Source organism: Nicotiana tabacum, chromosome 22 (genome assembly GCF_000715075.1).
Source record: "Nicotiana tabacum cultivar K326 chromosome 22, ASM71507v2, whole genome shotgun sequence".
Classification (NCBI taxonomy): domain Eukaryota; kingdom Viridiplantae; phylum Streptophyta; class Magnoliopsida; order Solanales; family Solanaceae; genus Nicotiana; species Nicotiana tabacum.
Window position 1 is genome coordinate 120,271,056 of NC_134101.1, and position 16,858 is coordinate 120,287,913.

Sequence of the window (16,858 nt, forward strand, 5' to 3'; positions counted from 1 at the left end):
AAAACAACCAGTCGGATCGTTACAGATAAACCGACCATAACCCTGGAATCTATATCTCGCTTGGTTATGTGTTTAAATTTCGCAATAGTAGTTGTAATAGAAAAGTTAAACTTTTGGCCATCTTGGGCATTAAATTGATTTTAGTTTGCTTAGTTAACTTTTAATCTAAGTCTCTATGGGTTTGACATCCGAATTTTGAGTCACTTTATTACTTGATGGCCACGTATACTTGCGTGTACTTGGGAAACCAATAAGTTGTTGGTGTCGTTGCTGGGGACTTAGTTATTGATTGTTTATCAAAGTTAAGCTTTTAATTGATTTATGTTCAAGTTTTTAATTTTCCTATTTAGTTATTTTTCTAGTATAGACTTTTTAATTTTCCTATTTAGTTATTTTTCTAGTTTAGACTTTTACTCTTATCATTATATGCTTTGTTTATTTTTTCTTTTTGTAAATATTTTTATTTTTATAACAATTTGATTTTTCTCGTAGTGTGTTCATAGTTTTCTCAATATGACATTTGGGGATGAAATATTCGGAGGTAAGTTATTGATGAAGACGCTTGGTTGACGGAAGACTTTTATGGCATGTCTTTTTGGGCTTGTCATGACCTGAACTTTGGGAGGTCTAAATTTGAATATGGGAGTAAGGGTTGGTATTGGGACGGATATTCACGATTAAGGGAATATGCGGAACGACGTCATCTTTTATCAAAGTTGGTGAATGATTGGTCGAATGAGAGAGTTGATCTTGCACAAGAAATTAACAAGTTTGGCTTGGCTTTGCACAACTTGGATGCAGATTTGAGTGCAAAGGTTGATGCATTCAACGCCCGAACAATTTAATAATGAGTTGTGTGAAACTAAAAAAAGTCTTCTAGACCAAATTGAGGAGCTAAAACGAGAATACCAAGCATTAGACCATATTTTTCTTGAGGATGGCAATGTTGAGAAGAGTGTTCTAGAGTCATGTGAGGAAGTAGATAATATTATATTGGTGACTCTAGTGTGTGTATATATGAGGATGTAAATAGTAACGCAATTCTAGAGTTGAGGCGCATTGGTCCTCATTCCATCCATTTTTCAACATTGTGTTTAGATGATGATATGAGAATTGAGTCATTCGAGCCTTTGGAGGAGCCAACGGACGAGGAACAAAGTACTTAAATTTTTTGGAATTTATCGTACCAGAGAGACATAATTACATACCTTATCTAAAGTCCAAGAAGTGTAGAATGTGAAATTGGGTACTTGGCCCAATTACAATTGTCGCACCACCCCACGAGTATAGCAAAAAGCTTGAAGCCAAATTGGGGGCTCAATTCACAAGTTCAAAACGGAGACAAAAAGTGTTTTCAAGTCATGACGCGACATTAAATCAGGCACTTATTGGGAGACAACCTAGCTTTACTGCTTTCTTTTATTTTATCTTTATTATATTATTTCTGTAGTGTTTGTTTTTATTTTGTAGGATTATAAGCATAGGAAGTAAAGCCATTGGAAGAGGGCAAAAGCGAGCTAGATGGTGAGAACTAAGTGTGGGGTGCCCACACAAAGGACCATGCCTGGGGGAAGTCTGAGAACCCTGCGAGCCGTTATTGCTTCGGTCTTTGACCTTTCGGTTTCTTGTCCACCCTCGTTATTATTTTGCTTTATTTGTGCATTGGGGACACTGCACTCCTTTAAGTGTGGGGTGGGAGAATTTCTCTAGATAATTAGTATTAGTGTGTTAGAAAAATATTAACTTCTTATTTTTATTTTCGTAGTTGTGTAGTATTTTAGTAGCTCCTAAGAAAAATGGAAAAACAAAAAGTAGAAAAATTGGACTCTTCCCGGCGATGGATCTCCTAGAAAGTTTTCTTAAGGGATTTAAGTCTAAAGAAAAAGGACAAAAAGATTTTCTTTATAGGTAATGTAGTAATTCCCTCTTGGTTTTTCTTTGTGCCGCGGTTCTTTTCCAAGGGTTTTGTTTGAACCGAGTGTAGTTAGTTTTATTTTTTAGGAGTAGGAGCCATTGTGTTATCATTTGAATTGAATCAATATCTCTTGACTTTGTTATGCCTTGAGAATAGTGAGTATTTTGGTTATGACACTTAGTCTCAGTATTTGACTCTTAGAGAAGTACCTTAAATTGTATAATCTTAACTTTGCTTTACTACTTTGACTAGAGTGTCTTGATGATTCCAATCCTGAGTGAGTTATGTTCCATGTGTGTGTGAGGGTTGTGTGTTATTTTGTACATTGCATTTGATGTCTAGAACTTGCCCCGTGTATTTGCAAAGCAAAATAGTAGTTTTGTTCAATCTTGGAAGTGATATAGGCATTTCTTTGTTGAGCCAGATATATATATATTTTAGTCACTTATCACACTCTAATTTACTGCACTTTAATTATCGTAGTTAACCTATTTTGAGCATGTAATCATGTTTCTTTGGAAGCTGCATTACAAGCCTTACCCATTTGTTTGAATTAACCATCTATTTGAACCTTTTCACCTCTCATGAGCACTTGAATTGTAATGAAGTTTGTAAAAGTTAAAGTGTGGGGTGGTTGATTTGGCTTTTGAATGGAACTAATGAAATAAGGAGAAAGGTGCACTATTTTGAAAAAGTAAGAGCCACTTAAATTAAAAGAGAAAGAAAAAAATAGTTGTATTGCTGTGAAAAATATTCTTTGATAGTGGTGACTCTTGATGTAATTGTGCTTAAAGAAGTATGGAGTTAATATACATTAATGTGAATGTGGAGTTATGATTTGACGTAAATGTGGGGTTTTAAATGTTAAAGTTTATGTATTAAAGTTCTTAGGGAGGTGTAGTCATTCTTATATCCAAATATATCCTACCTGACTTGCAGCCGACATTACAACCAATTAAAGTCCTACTTGATCCTAGATTAAATGAGCTCGATTAGTAGAGTAGTATACTACGGGCAAGCCTATGGTGCATCTTTTGTGTCATATATTGTTATTTCTGAGAGTGAGTGAATTCTTTCTATCTTAAGTTCTTAATTGTTCTTAAATTTTATTGTGTGTGGAACTACTCTCTTTTGTTGTGTGAGGGCACTTGATTTATGAAGGAAAGGTAATGTCATTGACCTCTATGTTAGAGTAAGTGAGTGAGTTGTGAATAATGCATGGTACTTGTGAGTTAAATCTTGAGGTGAAGATATTACACTCTTGTGCTTAGTCTATTTTAAAGATTCTTGGCGTGATGAGTTAAGAGAATTATTTAAAAAGGTCTTGTCCATATAAAGTGTAGTTTGATTGCTCGAGGACGAGCAATAGTTTAAGTGTGGGGTGTTGATGGTAGGCTATAATTACGTATTTTAGTCGCTTATTATACTCTAATTTGCTAAACTTTAATTGAGTTTGAGCTCTAATCGCTAGTGTTTGGCACTAATTGCGTGTTTTATGCCTTGTAGGAGTGATTATGAGCTATGTAGATGTTATTGAACAAATTCGAGCTATTTAAAGCTTTGAAGTCTGAGTAAAAGCCTAAGGGATTAAGCCGGGATTGTGTTCGGGAGTCGAGGATCAATTCTAGATGTCAAAATTTAAGGAAGAAGCAACTGCTGAAGAAATGCACTAGTGCGAGAGGCATTAGTGTAATTTTATGTCAGAAATTTCCAAAGTTCAGAAACTGGGTTTTTTTTTGTCTGACAGGAAAAAGCACTAGTGCGACGCACAGTGCGACGCATGAAAAGCAGTAAGTTTGTAAGTTTTCCTATTTTTGCTAGAAAAAGGAGATTTCGTCTTGGCCCAACCCCACTTGGTATAAATACATGTAAAAATATTATTTTGAGGACTTTTGGACATACTTTAGGCCTAGGGAGAGCACAGAGCCGCAGTGGCGGCCGGAATTTATCAGATTCCATCTTTCTTCCATCAAACTTAGTAATCTTTACGTTTCTTTGGATGAGCTACCATGTCTATGTGGAGCTAAACTTCGTGTTCTAGGGTTGTGATTGTCATGAATATTGAAGTTTATTAAATATACTACCGTTAATTCGAGTTATCATCTTTGGTTGTTTCTCTAATTATATGCATAATTGCTTAATTGTTTGGCCAGCAGTTGAGTTCTATTTACTATATATGCTATGCTTGGGAAAGCCTTGTTTAGATTAGAGTAGAATTAGGGGATGCTTGTTTTTGAACTCGTGGCTCAGGGAAATATTTCGCGGTTAGGATTGGAATATACCTAATAGTCTTGCTTAGTTGAATACCGTATTATATTCGTTCATGATAGATTCAAGATCATAGGAATATAGGGTTGATATATTATGGATAGACGGATAGTATTGTGGGAACATGCTATTTATATAAACGATCCGGTCAACTAGCAATCATAGATAATTTGGATTAACAGGGGTAATTACGAACTCAAACCGACCACAACCCTGGAATCCATATCTCCCTTGGTTATGTGTTTAAATTTCGCAATAGTAGTTGCAATAGAAAAGTTAAACTTTTGATCATCTTGGACATTAAATTGATTTTAGTTTGCTTAGTTAATAGTTAATCTAAGTCTCTGTGAATTCGACATCCGACTTTTGAATCACTTTATTACTTAACGGCCACGTATACTTGTGTGTACTTGGGAAACCAACATAGAACAATGAATGAATTTCAAGTAATAAGATAATAATCAACTTTCTCAGGAGTAAGAAATTTATAGTATATATGTTATATTAAAGAAGGTAATAGGCAAGGACATTAAATTTAAAATCAAATTTATAAAGAATTGACATGATAATGAAAATCATGTTGAGCAATGAATAAAGCAATAATGATCATCGAGGAACAAAAATAGGAAAAATTGTATAAAATATAAAATGATGAAGTAATATTTATTAGAATTTCAAATCAGAAAACGCTTTTGAGTTTTAATGACAAAAATTGTACATATGTAAAATGTCACGTAACTTAAATCTTAATAGATAAAGTCAAAAACCAAAAATATTAGGCAATAGAAGAATACCGTCAATAAAGCATACTTTTAAAAGATAGTTGACTTTAATAATTAAGTCTTAAAAATCAAATTTTTAATAAAATGTCAAAGGAGAAGAAAATTTAATTTCTAGGCATATAATACAAAAATATCAATTATTTAACAAATTGGTAGATTTATAATTAATAAAGAAAAGTTAGTTTATATTTGGGACGAATTCAAATAAAGATGTACAATGGGAAAAAAAGTTTTAAAAAAATTTTTGGGAGTAAGAAAATATATATATCTATATCTATTTATATTAAAAGAGAGAATGAATAAAAATATTAAGTCAAGTAACAAGCTAATAAAATATCATAATAGCAAATGAAATAATATTAAATATAGTAGATAATGTAATAAATAAAAGTGAGGAACTGAAAAGTTATTCGATGATCTTATGAATCTTTTTCTAATTTCATAAGATTTTTCTGTTGAGCATGTTTCACGGGATAAAATAGAGGAATTGAAATTTCAAGCAATATGATATAATGTGATCAAACAAAATAGATCATATAACATGATTTATAATCTCCGCATATTGGGCGAGTGCTATACTAGTTAAAATAAATTCCCGATGCATAAAGCTCATTAAAAGGAGTCGTGCTCCCTATAAAGAGTTTTTCCATCGGAAGAAAAAGACTTAAATTTGAACAAAGACATAGCAAACTCCTTGTAAATTTGTAAAATTCAAATTAATTAGAAGTTCCAAATGCACTGCCTTAAGCTAGCATTATCAACCCTAATCCAAACGCATATCTAAATGCTTTTTATCCAACATAAGCAAGTCAAAGGAGACTTCTGCCCAACACAAATCACACTTAAAAACAAGTCTCCCATTTTCTATCTTACTCTAATTCCTTCACAAAAATAGTCAATTTTAGACCTAAAGTAATGCTAATTTCCCCAACACTCCTTACCAAATTCCCTTCTTTCATGCTTCAAATTCTCTTAATGGCATCATAACAACATGGACCACATGTACATACCCCTATAATATTTTTCCTTTTTAATGACCCAAGTGGTAAACGTCTAAAGGAACGACCTAGTTTGGGTTGGATATTTCCTAATATTCAACAACTTTTCGATAGGTCAAAGAAAACATCCTTTTGCTCTGATTATTGTAAAGGAAAAAACTTATGGGCTTACATCTGGAGTGTTCACTTATGGTGTGTTGATATAACGGAAAATGTTCTCCGTGGAAAAATGTTTACCAAAAAAATATTTTTTTGAAAAATAAGTAACAATCTTATTCATTTTCTGGTGTTTGGTACACAAATTAAGAAAAATAACTTCTCAAGAGTATTCATAAATAATTTAGATACAATAAATATGAAGTCATAAACTTTCGAACCAATAATCTTCCGAACCCACAAAGTTCATAAACTTTCGAACCGCTAAACTTTCGAAACCGTGAACTTTCAAACCCGTAAACTTTAGAATTTGTAAACTCGTAAACTTCCAAACACTTAAACCTCGGAACTCATAACTTTGGAACTTGTAAAATTTCGAACCTGTAAACCGAAAGATGAAAAAACTAAAACAGAAAATATATTTTAAAAAAATATTTTTTTTGGGTGGGGGGAGGGGGAAGTGGGGGAGGGGTGGGGGGGCAGAAAAATGGAAAAACAGAAATTTAAAATTACAAAGAAAAAAGTAAAAAAAAAAATGGGTAGTAGGGTGGGTGGTGACGGAAAAAAAAAGCATTTTTGGAGAGAAGGGGTGGGGTGGGGTGGTGAGGTGTGGGGAATAGGGTGGGGAATGCTGAGAAGGAGTTTTGGAAAATGTTTTCCCTTCTCTTGATAAGGAAAACATTTTCCTTCAATTTGAGAAAAATGAGTTCATAAGGAAAATATTTTCCAGAACATTTGAGCCAACCAAACATGGTAAAATTGAAAAATATTTTCCGAAAAACGTTTTCCTTCATACTAAATACACCCTTAGTTATCTCTAGTTTTATTTTGGGAGAAAACGTATCGAGTTTACTTTAAATCACGTATATGGTTGAGTGATTAATTGATATGAGAATATAGAGTAACTATAATAACAAGAAACTCAGTATAATTCCATAAGTGAGGTTTGGAAACGATAGTGTATGACCTTACTCCACCCTGTAAATGTAAAAAGACTGTTTCAAATAGACATTTGATTAAAATATATACTATCTATAGTGAAGTAATTAAAGTATATGTAAAAATAATGTATCAATGTACTCGTTGCTTTTGATCATAAATAACAAACATTGAAGTGACTAAGAGCTCGTTTAGACGTAAGAAATTTTTTCTCTTTTTTCAAAAAAATTTCACTTTTTTTCGAAATCAGCGTTTGTTCATAAAATTTCCAATTTTCACTTAAAGATTCATTTTGAAATTTTTCAAAAATTTAAAAAAACTTCAAAAAGCTTTTTTTCATCAAAATTTTCACTCAAATCACTCACAAAACTTCAAAACAACCCAAAATTATATTCATGTCCAAACACAACTCTAAGTGGACGTTTGGACATAAGAATGGTAAAATTTCAAAAAGAACTTTTTGAAAAATAAGTTTTTGGAGTTTTTTAAATTTTCGAAAAATTTCTAAAAAGTATCTTCAAGTGAAAATTGGAAAGTTTATGAACAAACGCTGATTTCGGAAAAAAGTGAAATTTTTTTGAAAAAATAAAAATAAAAAAAATTTTATGACCAAACGGGCTCTAAATTTCAAATACAATTTTCACTTAAAAATATTTTTCACCTTTTTACGGAATTTTACAATTCTTATGTCCAAAAGCCCACTAAGTTTTTACCCCTTTTTTTTTTCTTTTTAATCAATGTAGACGCAGAAAAGATACTTTTGCTCTTGCCACCTAAGAGGGTTACCAAATTGGTCCACGGTTTTTAAGTTCTTACAAGGATTATTCGGCTGCCTACCAACTTAAAATTAGTTTTTTAAACTATATTATAATTTTGTAAAACTATTTATAGTCGATATAGTTTGTTTGTTTGTCTATGCTAGTAAAATAAAGATAAGTGTAATGATATTTTAAATTTCTTATCTTTTTATTTTTTAACCTGCCAAGAAATTGTTTTTGTTTTCAAGCAAATTACTTTGACTTTGGCTTGGTTCCCTGAGTTCTCTACAAATCTTTTGACTTTATTGTCAAACCTCGAAGTAATTAAAACGAATCAACGTTAAAAGGTCAGTTATAAAATCATTTCCCACACAAATAATGCTCCATTAAGTAACATGCACGTTAAAAACAATACCTTAATTTCATGTAATGTACGCAATTAAATCTCAGGTATATCATATATGATGTACTTTTCTAATTCCAATTCCGGTGAATTACATTTCACACTCACATATTTACTTCAATAAACTGAACTTCAAATCTAAGAAAAAGAAAAAGTCCTTCCCGCTTAAAGGCTGTCAGATGAAATTTCAATTAAAAAAAAAATTAGCCAATAATATTGTAAAAGCTTCCTTTAATTTTCTTTTACCATATGTATTGATAGAAAAATGTCTCCAAAATTATTCTCCATACAATTTTTTTAGTGTGTGTGTATGTATATATACTTATTGTAACGACCCGACCGGTCGTTTTGAGCTTTTGCACTTTGCTCGCCAGTTCTCGGGCATGACTTGCACCATGTGATGTATTATGACTTATTTAAATCGGTGGTTTTGGTTTTCAGGGTAATCGGAATGAATTTGGAAGAACAACTTGAAATTTGAAAAGTTGGACCAAGATTTGACTTGTTGGTATATGATCTCGGATCGTTATTTTTATGATTTGTTAGCTCCGTTAGGTGATTTGGGACTTAGGAGCGTGATCGAAATGCATTTTGGAAGTCCGTGGAAGGTTTAGGCTTGAATTGGCGAAATTGAGATTTTGGTGTTTTCCGGTTGATATGTGAGATTTTGATATATGGGTCGCAATGGAATTCCGGAAGTTGCAGTAGCTTCGTTGTGTCATTTGTGACGTGTGTGCAAAATTTCAGGTCATTCGGACGTGGTTTGGTTGGGTTTTTTATCAAAAGCGTAATTTGGAAGTTTTTGGAATTCTTCGGCTTGAATCCGATGCGATTTTGATGTTTTGATGTTGTTTTGAGTGTTCCGAAGGTTGGAACAAGTTTGAATGAGGTTATGGAATATGTTGTCATGTTTGGTTGTGGTCCCGAGGGGCTCGGGCGCATTTTCAGGATTGATTCCGGGCTATTTTTCCTTCATGTTTCACTGTTGTGTTCTGCTGATATCTGGTGCCTCAGTTCTTCATCGCGTTCGCGAGGCACGTGTCGCGAACGCGTAGTGTATTCGCATGGCAGCAGTAAATTGCTCTTCGCGATCGCGAAGTGCGTCCCGTGTTCGCATAGTGTTAGGGGAGGACTCCTTCGCATTCGCGTATGGCATATCGAGTTCGCATAGAGTCGGGCTAGGAGCTGGACTGGAGGACCTTTCTTCATCGCGTTCGCATAGCTCTATATCCAATGTTTATCGCATTCGCGAGGCTGGTGCAGCGAACGCATAGAGCATTTTTGATGGCTGGTGTTTTTGTTCATCGCGAACGCGATGGTTATCCCTCGTTTGCAAAGAAGGTTTTGATGCCTGGGCAGAATATTTAAATAGCCATTGTCCGCGATTTTGGGGATATCTTTCACCATTTTTGGGTGATTTTGGAGCTTTTTTAGAGGATTTGAAGAGGGATTCAAGATATAACACCTGGAGGTAAGATTTGTGAACTCAATACTCGATCCTATGTTGATTCTTACTTGTTTAATCATGAAATATGTGGAAATTAAAGCCTAAAATTGGGAAATTAGGGCTTGACTTTGGAGAGCGTAAATTGGGAATTTGAAGGGAAAATTGAGGTCCGATTTTGATGTTCTTAGTATGGATAGACTCGTGAGAGGATGCCGATTCTATTGATGTGACCTTTATCGGATTCCGAGACGTGGGCCCGGGGGCCGGGTTTGAGCAATTTCGGGATTTTTTATGTAAATTGGATATTTTCGAGTGGGCTTTGTTCCCTTAGCATATTTTAATAGTTATGTACCGATTGTGGCTAGATTTGGAGCATCCGGAGATCGATTCGTGAGGGCAAAGGCATCGCGGGCTAGAGTTTGGACCGGATCGAGGTAAGTAATGATTGTAAATGTTGTCTTGAGGGTTGAAACCTCGGGATTTCACATCGTTGTGCTACTTTGAGGTGATGCACATGCTAGACGACGAGCGTGGAGTCGTGCACCGTTGGGGATTGTGACTTGGTATGTCTCGTACGACTGTTAAATCGCGTATTTGATTTGAAATCTTATGATATTCTGTATTTTAGAGATTGATATTATATTTTGGGTTGTATACCATGTTTGGGGCCGTGTGCCGACCTGTTGAGACCCTTAGGGGCATTTTTACTATTTTTCCTCACTCTATTTATTTTGAAAGCATATCATCAGTCATGATTTACCTGTTTATTGTTTAAATCTGTTTTTATCACTTAAATTCTTAGAATGTGAAAACTGTTTGGGCTGAGTTCCCTGTTTTACTAATGGTCCGAATGATTGTGAGGTTGACGACTGAGATAGACCGAGGGTCTGATTGTGAGGGTATTGACTGAGATAAACCAAGGGTCTGATTGCGAGGTTAATGACTAAGATAGACGGAAGGTCTGATGGTGAGGTTAATGATTGAGAAAGGCCGAGGGCTTGGTTGTGAGGATTATATATTTATAGATCGGGCTGCACGCCGCAGAAATATATATGTATATATATATATATATATGAATCGGGCTGCACGTCGCAGTGATATGTTGGATTGGGCTGCACGCCGCAGCGATATAGCATTTGGGCTGTAGGAGCCCCTCCGGAGTCTGCACACCCCCAGTGAGCGCAGTCGACTATATTTATGGATCGGGCTGCACGCCGCAGCGATATCTGGATCGGGCTGCGCGCCACAACGGTTGTTATATGGTACCTATTGAATGAGAGTGCTAAGCGTAAGCACTGACAGGTAAGAGTGAGTCATGAGTGACTGAGAGGCTTGCCCGAGGGGCTTTAGATATACATGTACATGAGTGATGTTTTACCTGAGGGGCCTGTTTATGAACTTACTGTTGTTCACTCCTCCTTAAAGTGAGTTTTTATCAAATATGTTGATTTAATTACTGCTTTCACTCATCTTTAGATTGAGCCTCTACTGAAAATGTTGAGCAAACGCTTTAAACAACTTTCATTCAAACTGAAGTTTTTAAGTTATGAAATGGGTATAAATTTCTGTTTTGCCCGAAGGGCTGTATACGAACTATGTTTTGCCCGAGGGGTCGATTAGGGTTTTCATCTCTTTTATTATAAATGTTATTGAACCCTTACTGAAACTGTTGGGAAGCATTTTCAAATGATTTTTACCAAAATCTGAATTTTAAATGAGACAATTGACTCGTATTCTGATTTGAAAGCATGTTGTGATTATTGAGTTTATCATAAATGTGGATTCATCGTTTCCTACTGCTCAGTCTTTATTTACTCTTATTACTTACTGGATTGGAGTACTCACATTACTCCTTGCACCTCGTGTGCAGATTCAAGTATTTCGAAATCCGGTAGTGGGCGTTGATTGCTCAGAGGCGGAGTCATCGGAGTTAGCAAGGTGGTTGCACGACGTTCGCAGCACTGCTTTCCTTCCTCTCATTTTCATTTCTGTATTTAGTACATTTTTAGACTCTTGTTGTATTCAGACCTTGGTAGATGCTCATGGCTAATGACATCCCGATGTCGGGCTTGTGTAATTATTCCGCACTTTTCTGTTAAATTTTCATTATGAGATTATTGGTTTATAAATGGTATAGAAACAACTTTTATTGGAAAATGGTTGATTCAAGAGTTGTGTCGGCTGACCTAGTTTCACGATAGGCGCCATCACGACCGGGTCGGTTTTGGGTCGTGACACTTATTTTATAGAAGTGATCTAATTATGGCTATATTTATATGGTTGGAGAAGCTAGCTAGCTACTCTTTCCAATTCTTTTTATAGTAGGTTTAGCTACCACGGAGGAGTGTTTTGTAATAGTAAAGGTTCTTTTATTCTTAATCAGTGGTCTTATATTCGAATCATAAGAATTGAATCTTCTTCTATAAGGAGTGCTAATTTTTACAACGCGAATCTGAATAATCCAACTAGTGGTGAATACTTTAAAAAACAAAATTAGGTTTAGCTAGATGAATAATTAGGAAGCTGGCCGTTTTTCATACACTTAACTCATGCTTGTGTGATGAGTACGTGCAAACAAGCACAAGGAAAGTAAGAAACCATAATTTTTGGGAGAAAATGCTAGTCCTTTTTCAATGTCCTAGTTGAGATATACCAGAATCATTAAAGTGTTGACTTGTCTCATTTTTGTGCTCAAAAGAAAAGAACCATTTTTTCCTCTTTAGGAACCTTTTCATTTTTTCTCTTCTTTTTTCTATCTCTAAGTCATTTTCCACGTTCTCCCTCTATATATATATATATGGATCATACTTCAAGTTGAGGTAGGCCTCTTTCATTTTGATTCTTATTTCCTAATTAAGTTTCAAATTAAAAGGAGAACAAAAAGAGAGTAAATTAAATAAAGATAAAGAAAATCATGTTTCTTAGAAGCCTTCTTATCTTATTACTAGCCACTTCTTTGTTTTCAACCTTTTGTAATGGAAAGAAGATTGGAAACCCTATAAAACGTGGTAATAGTGCATCAAAAATTGTTAATGTGACGAAAATGCCACAAGCAATTATTGATATACAAGCTTTTGGAGCCAAGGGTGATGGACTCACAAATGATACAGAGGTAATTAATTCTTTTTCGTTTTTTAACTAACTTTATTTTTCTTGCTTGCTTTATTTTTAGGAAAATTCTATCTACAAGAGGTATAAAACTGCATGCAGTTCCACTATTAATTAGTAGAAAATGATACTGAAATAATCTGTTTTAATTTCAGGCATTTATAAAGGCTTGGAAGAAGGCATGCAAAACAGAAAATGCTGTGATTTTGGTGCCAAGGCACAAGATATATTATGTTGGACCAATTAAATTTCATGGTCCTTGCAAGAAAGGCCTTAGAATGATGGTGAGTTCAAATTCATGACAAGCAAAAAAATGAATTACTTAAATTAGAATTGACTTATAATTTATTACTAGTAATTTTCTTTTCCTAATTACCTATCCAATTTTGTCCTTTATATTTATTTTTTTTGTCATTTAGATAAATGGAGAACTCAGAGCTTCAAAAAACATATCAGATTATGAGCAAGATAAAAGACATTGGCTTTTATTCCAAAACATGGAAAACTTTACAGTTGAAGGTGTAGGTAGCATCGATGGCAATGGAGAAGTATGGTGGAAATACTCTTGCAAAATTGATAAAACAATTGTGAGTATTAGTGTAATGTAAAAGAAATAAGTGTGTTTTTTTTATTCAAGTCAAGTAATTAATATAGTATTAGTTTTTCTCTATTTTCTGCAGCCATGCAATGCAAAAACACTAATAGCTCCAACTGTAAGTTTTAATCCCGCCTTTTTCATATATAAAAAGGATAGTCTAGTGCACTAAACTCTACTATACGCGGAGGAAAAGGATCAGACCACTTTTTCCACCGTAATACCGTGTATCATCAGCATATTTAAAATTCAGCAATGAACATTACTAAATATATATATTCAATTGACAGGCTATGTTCTTTAACAATTGCACAAATGTGACAGTAAGAAACTTAGAGAGTTGAAGAACCCACAGAAGATGCATTTGACAATTTCTAAAAGTGAGCATGTTGAGGTTTCAAGATTGAGACTTACAGCACCTGCTGATAGCCCCAACACTGATGGGATTCACGTTTCTGGGACTAAAGATATAGATATTCACCATTGTTATATTGAAACAGGTTTAAAAATAATTTTTAATTTTTCTGGGAAAATATTGTGCTTTAATTACTTGCTTCTTTTTTTAGTGATTTTGTAACTACTTATTAATTAATGGTTGAATATGTTATTTATGGTTAGGTGATGATTGTATATCAATAGTAAATGGTTCCACTAACGTTAGAGCAAGATATATACATTGTGGACCTGGCCATGGAATCAGGTAATATATGTAATGTATGCATGGTATAGAGAATTAATTAAGAAGTCCATATATATATATATGTGTGTACTTTGAAAATGTTGTTAAAACTAGTACTCATTTTTTTTTAGTGAAAAAGTACACTAGAAATTCAAAAATTAAAAATAAATACCCTAACAATTGGAGGTCAAAAAGGTAATCCAAATATCCAATATGCAACCCAAAGATAGAATTATTTATCCTTTTCAGTCCATTTAATTTTATTGAATGTTTTGTGATACTGACATATTTTTCCACCTCTAATTTACGTCCAAAAGTTTAAGAACTTCTTTTTAAAAGAAATAAAAGGAAAGTTCTATGTTCAATTGTATTTTTCTTTTTATGATACTAATTTTTGTGTCTTTTTTGTTTTAGTATTGGAAGCTTGGGAAAAAATAAAGAGGAGGATGCCGTTTCAAATATTTATGTACACGATGCCACCTTGAGGGGAACAACTAATGGATTAAGAATAAAGTCTTGGCAGGTATATGATTTGGTTTCCCACTGTTTATTAACTCTAATCTAATTAATTAATATAATAAGTCATTCAATATCATGTATTTTGAGTTCCTAACAAATTTTCACCACTTATCATTAAGCAACCACCTGGGAACTAAAACTGTAAATCTAAGTCCGGTTTTGTTGAAAAACTGGTTAATTAATAATGTTATTTACACCTCACTTTATCTTAATTATTCCTTTTGTTTTCAAGAGATGAAGTAGATTTATCTTTGATCTGAACGTATTAGTGTGTAACAGTTTCAGTAATTTTGTTTGTAATGGTTGACAAAACCCTATCCTCTTACTTTATTACTTAACCATGGTTAATTAATACTCTCCGTCCCAATTTACGTGTCGGTACTATTTGTATTTCGAAAGTCAAATAAATTATTCTTTAACTGCAATTTTTTTAATTATATATTTTTTAAATATTTTGAATTATTAATTATTGTGATTTATAATACTTTTTATGTAGTTTCTAAATATGTAAATTTTATTTTGAAAAACTTATATATTTCATATTCAAATGCAAGATCAAAATTAAGACGTTTGAATCTCGAAAAGCAAAAAATATCATATAAATTGGGACAAAGAGAGTATGATTTTACAAATACCCGATATAAGTAAGTCTATCATATTCATATTATGAAAATTTTCTGTTATTTTAATATGCTTATATACTGATAAATATGCAATAACTTTTTTTTCTAATTGTCTAATTCTAAAAGGGAGGACGTGGATATGCAAAAAACATTCTTTTTCAAGACATAGATATGGTGAATGTGACCAACCCCATAATCATAGATCAATATTACTGTGACCAAGAAAAACCATGCAAAGAGCAGGTAATTAATTAAGTCATGTGACTCATGTCAAATTTCTTTTTACAACAAGCGGTAATATTTATATTTTTCTTTTGTTTTCTTTTTTCCTTTTTTTAAATTTTCCAGAAAGAAGCAGTGCATGTGAGTAATATAATGTACAAAAATATTAAGGGAACGAGTTCTACGCATACTGCAATTAAATTAAACTGCAGCAAAACTGTTCCATGCCAAGGGATACAAATGGAAAATGTGAACATACGTTACCAAGAAGGTTCAACTGTCAAAGCTTTATGTGCAAACGTCAAATACACAACAAAAGGGATAATTTCCCCAAAATGCCCTTCTGAGCACCCGCTAGCATTTTTATGGAATTAATTATTTTTTCCTTTGTACATCATCCCTTTATTTCATTGCTACAACTCCTTTCGTCATTTGTCCAATGGAAAAGGAAGTGCAATTTTAGAATCATGTTGTTTAGGAATTATAACTGATACTGTATTATGTATTCCTCAGTGTAAGTTAGTGTTGTGAAAGATCTTTTTTTTTCCTCCTATATAATGTATTTAATTATTAATGTTTTCCTTGAGTGGGGTAAAGAGCTAAATAAGGAATGTGTTTGCTTTATTGAAGGAAATTTATTCGGAAAGAAACTGCAATTTTTATAAATCAACCAAACATTGCCTTGGTCTAGTCGGTTAGGATACTCGGCTCTCACCCGAGAGACCTGGGTTGGCAACGGAATTTTTTCAACTTTTTTTAAGATAAATAAAGCTGCCATCCTTCTGTCAGCTAGCTCATTAAGAACCCGATGGTTAAGGAGAAAAAACTTACTTTAGAAGTTACTCAATAAATAGGAGAAAAGCTAGCATGGACAACTCTTTAACAGAGGAAATTATGAACCCGTTTCGTTTAGCTGATTTAGAATAGTTGATGAGCATTAGGTGCTGAAAAGCACTTTTAAAGGCTGAAACTGATTTAAAAAATAAACAGTTACGTGTTTGGATAGAAGTGCTGAAATTAATAATAAGTAGCTGAAGAACTGGGTATACAAAGATTTTTGTTTTAAAAAGAAGTATTTTAGGGATAGAATAGTAAATATTTTGGTCAAACTTAAAGTGATTATAAGCTGAAATTTGATAAGTTGGGGAGACCAACTTATGGCTTATGGCTTTTGGCTTATTTTTGGCTTATAAGCACTTTTAATTTTACCAAACACGTAGATAAGCCAAAAAGTGCTTATAAGCCAGTTTGACCAGCTTATAAGCTTAGCCAAACACCCTCTATATTTATTTTACGTGAATTAGTATTATTATTGTTAGTGCATTTGCTATTTGCTATTTGAAGTTAGCGATTTTAGTAATGGGCGGCCAAAACTGTTTCAAATAGTTTCTTTTGTATTACCATGTTACAAATTCCACCACTTTGACACTTTCAATTATTTGACAC

General features: G+C 33.5%; 1 protein-coding gene across 1 annotated transcript; it reads left to right on the forward strand.

Annotated features, from left to right (window-relative positions):
- Positions 1 to 12,474: 12,474 nt before the first annotated feature.
- LOC107804415 (polygalacturonase) lies at positions 12,475 to 15,991 on the forward strand. Its single transcript, XM_016628303.2, is given in 10 exon segments — positions 12,475 to 12,778; positions 12,930 to 13,058; positions 13,194 to 13,361; positions 13,455 to 13,487; positions 13,660 to 13,704; positions 13,707 to 13,869; positions 13,988 to 14,069; positions 14,463 to 14,571; positions 15,317 to 15,433; positions 15,539 to 15,991. Coding segments are annotated over 10 exon segments (1,293 nt in total). The 5' UTR covers positions 12,475 to 12,580; the 3' UTR covers positions 15,788 to 15,991.
- Positions 15,992 to 16,858: the final 867 nt, after the last annotated feature.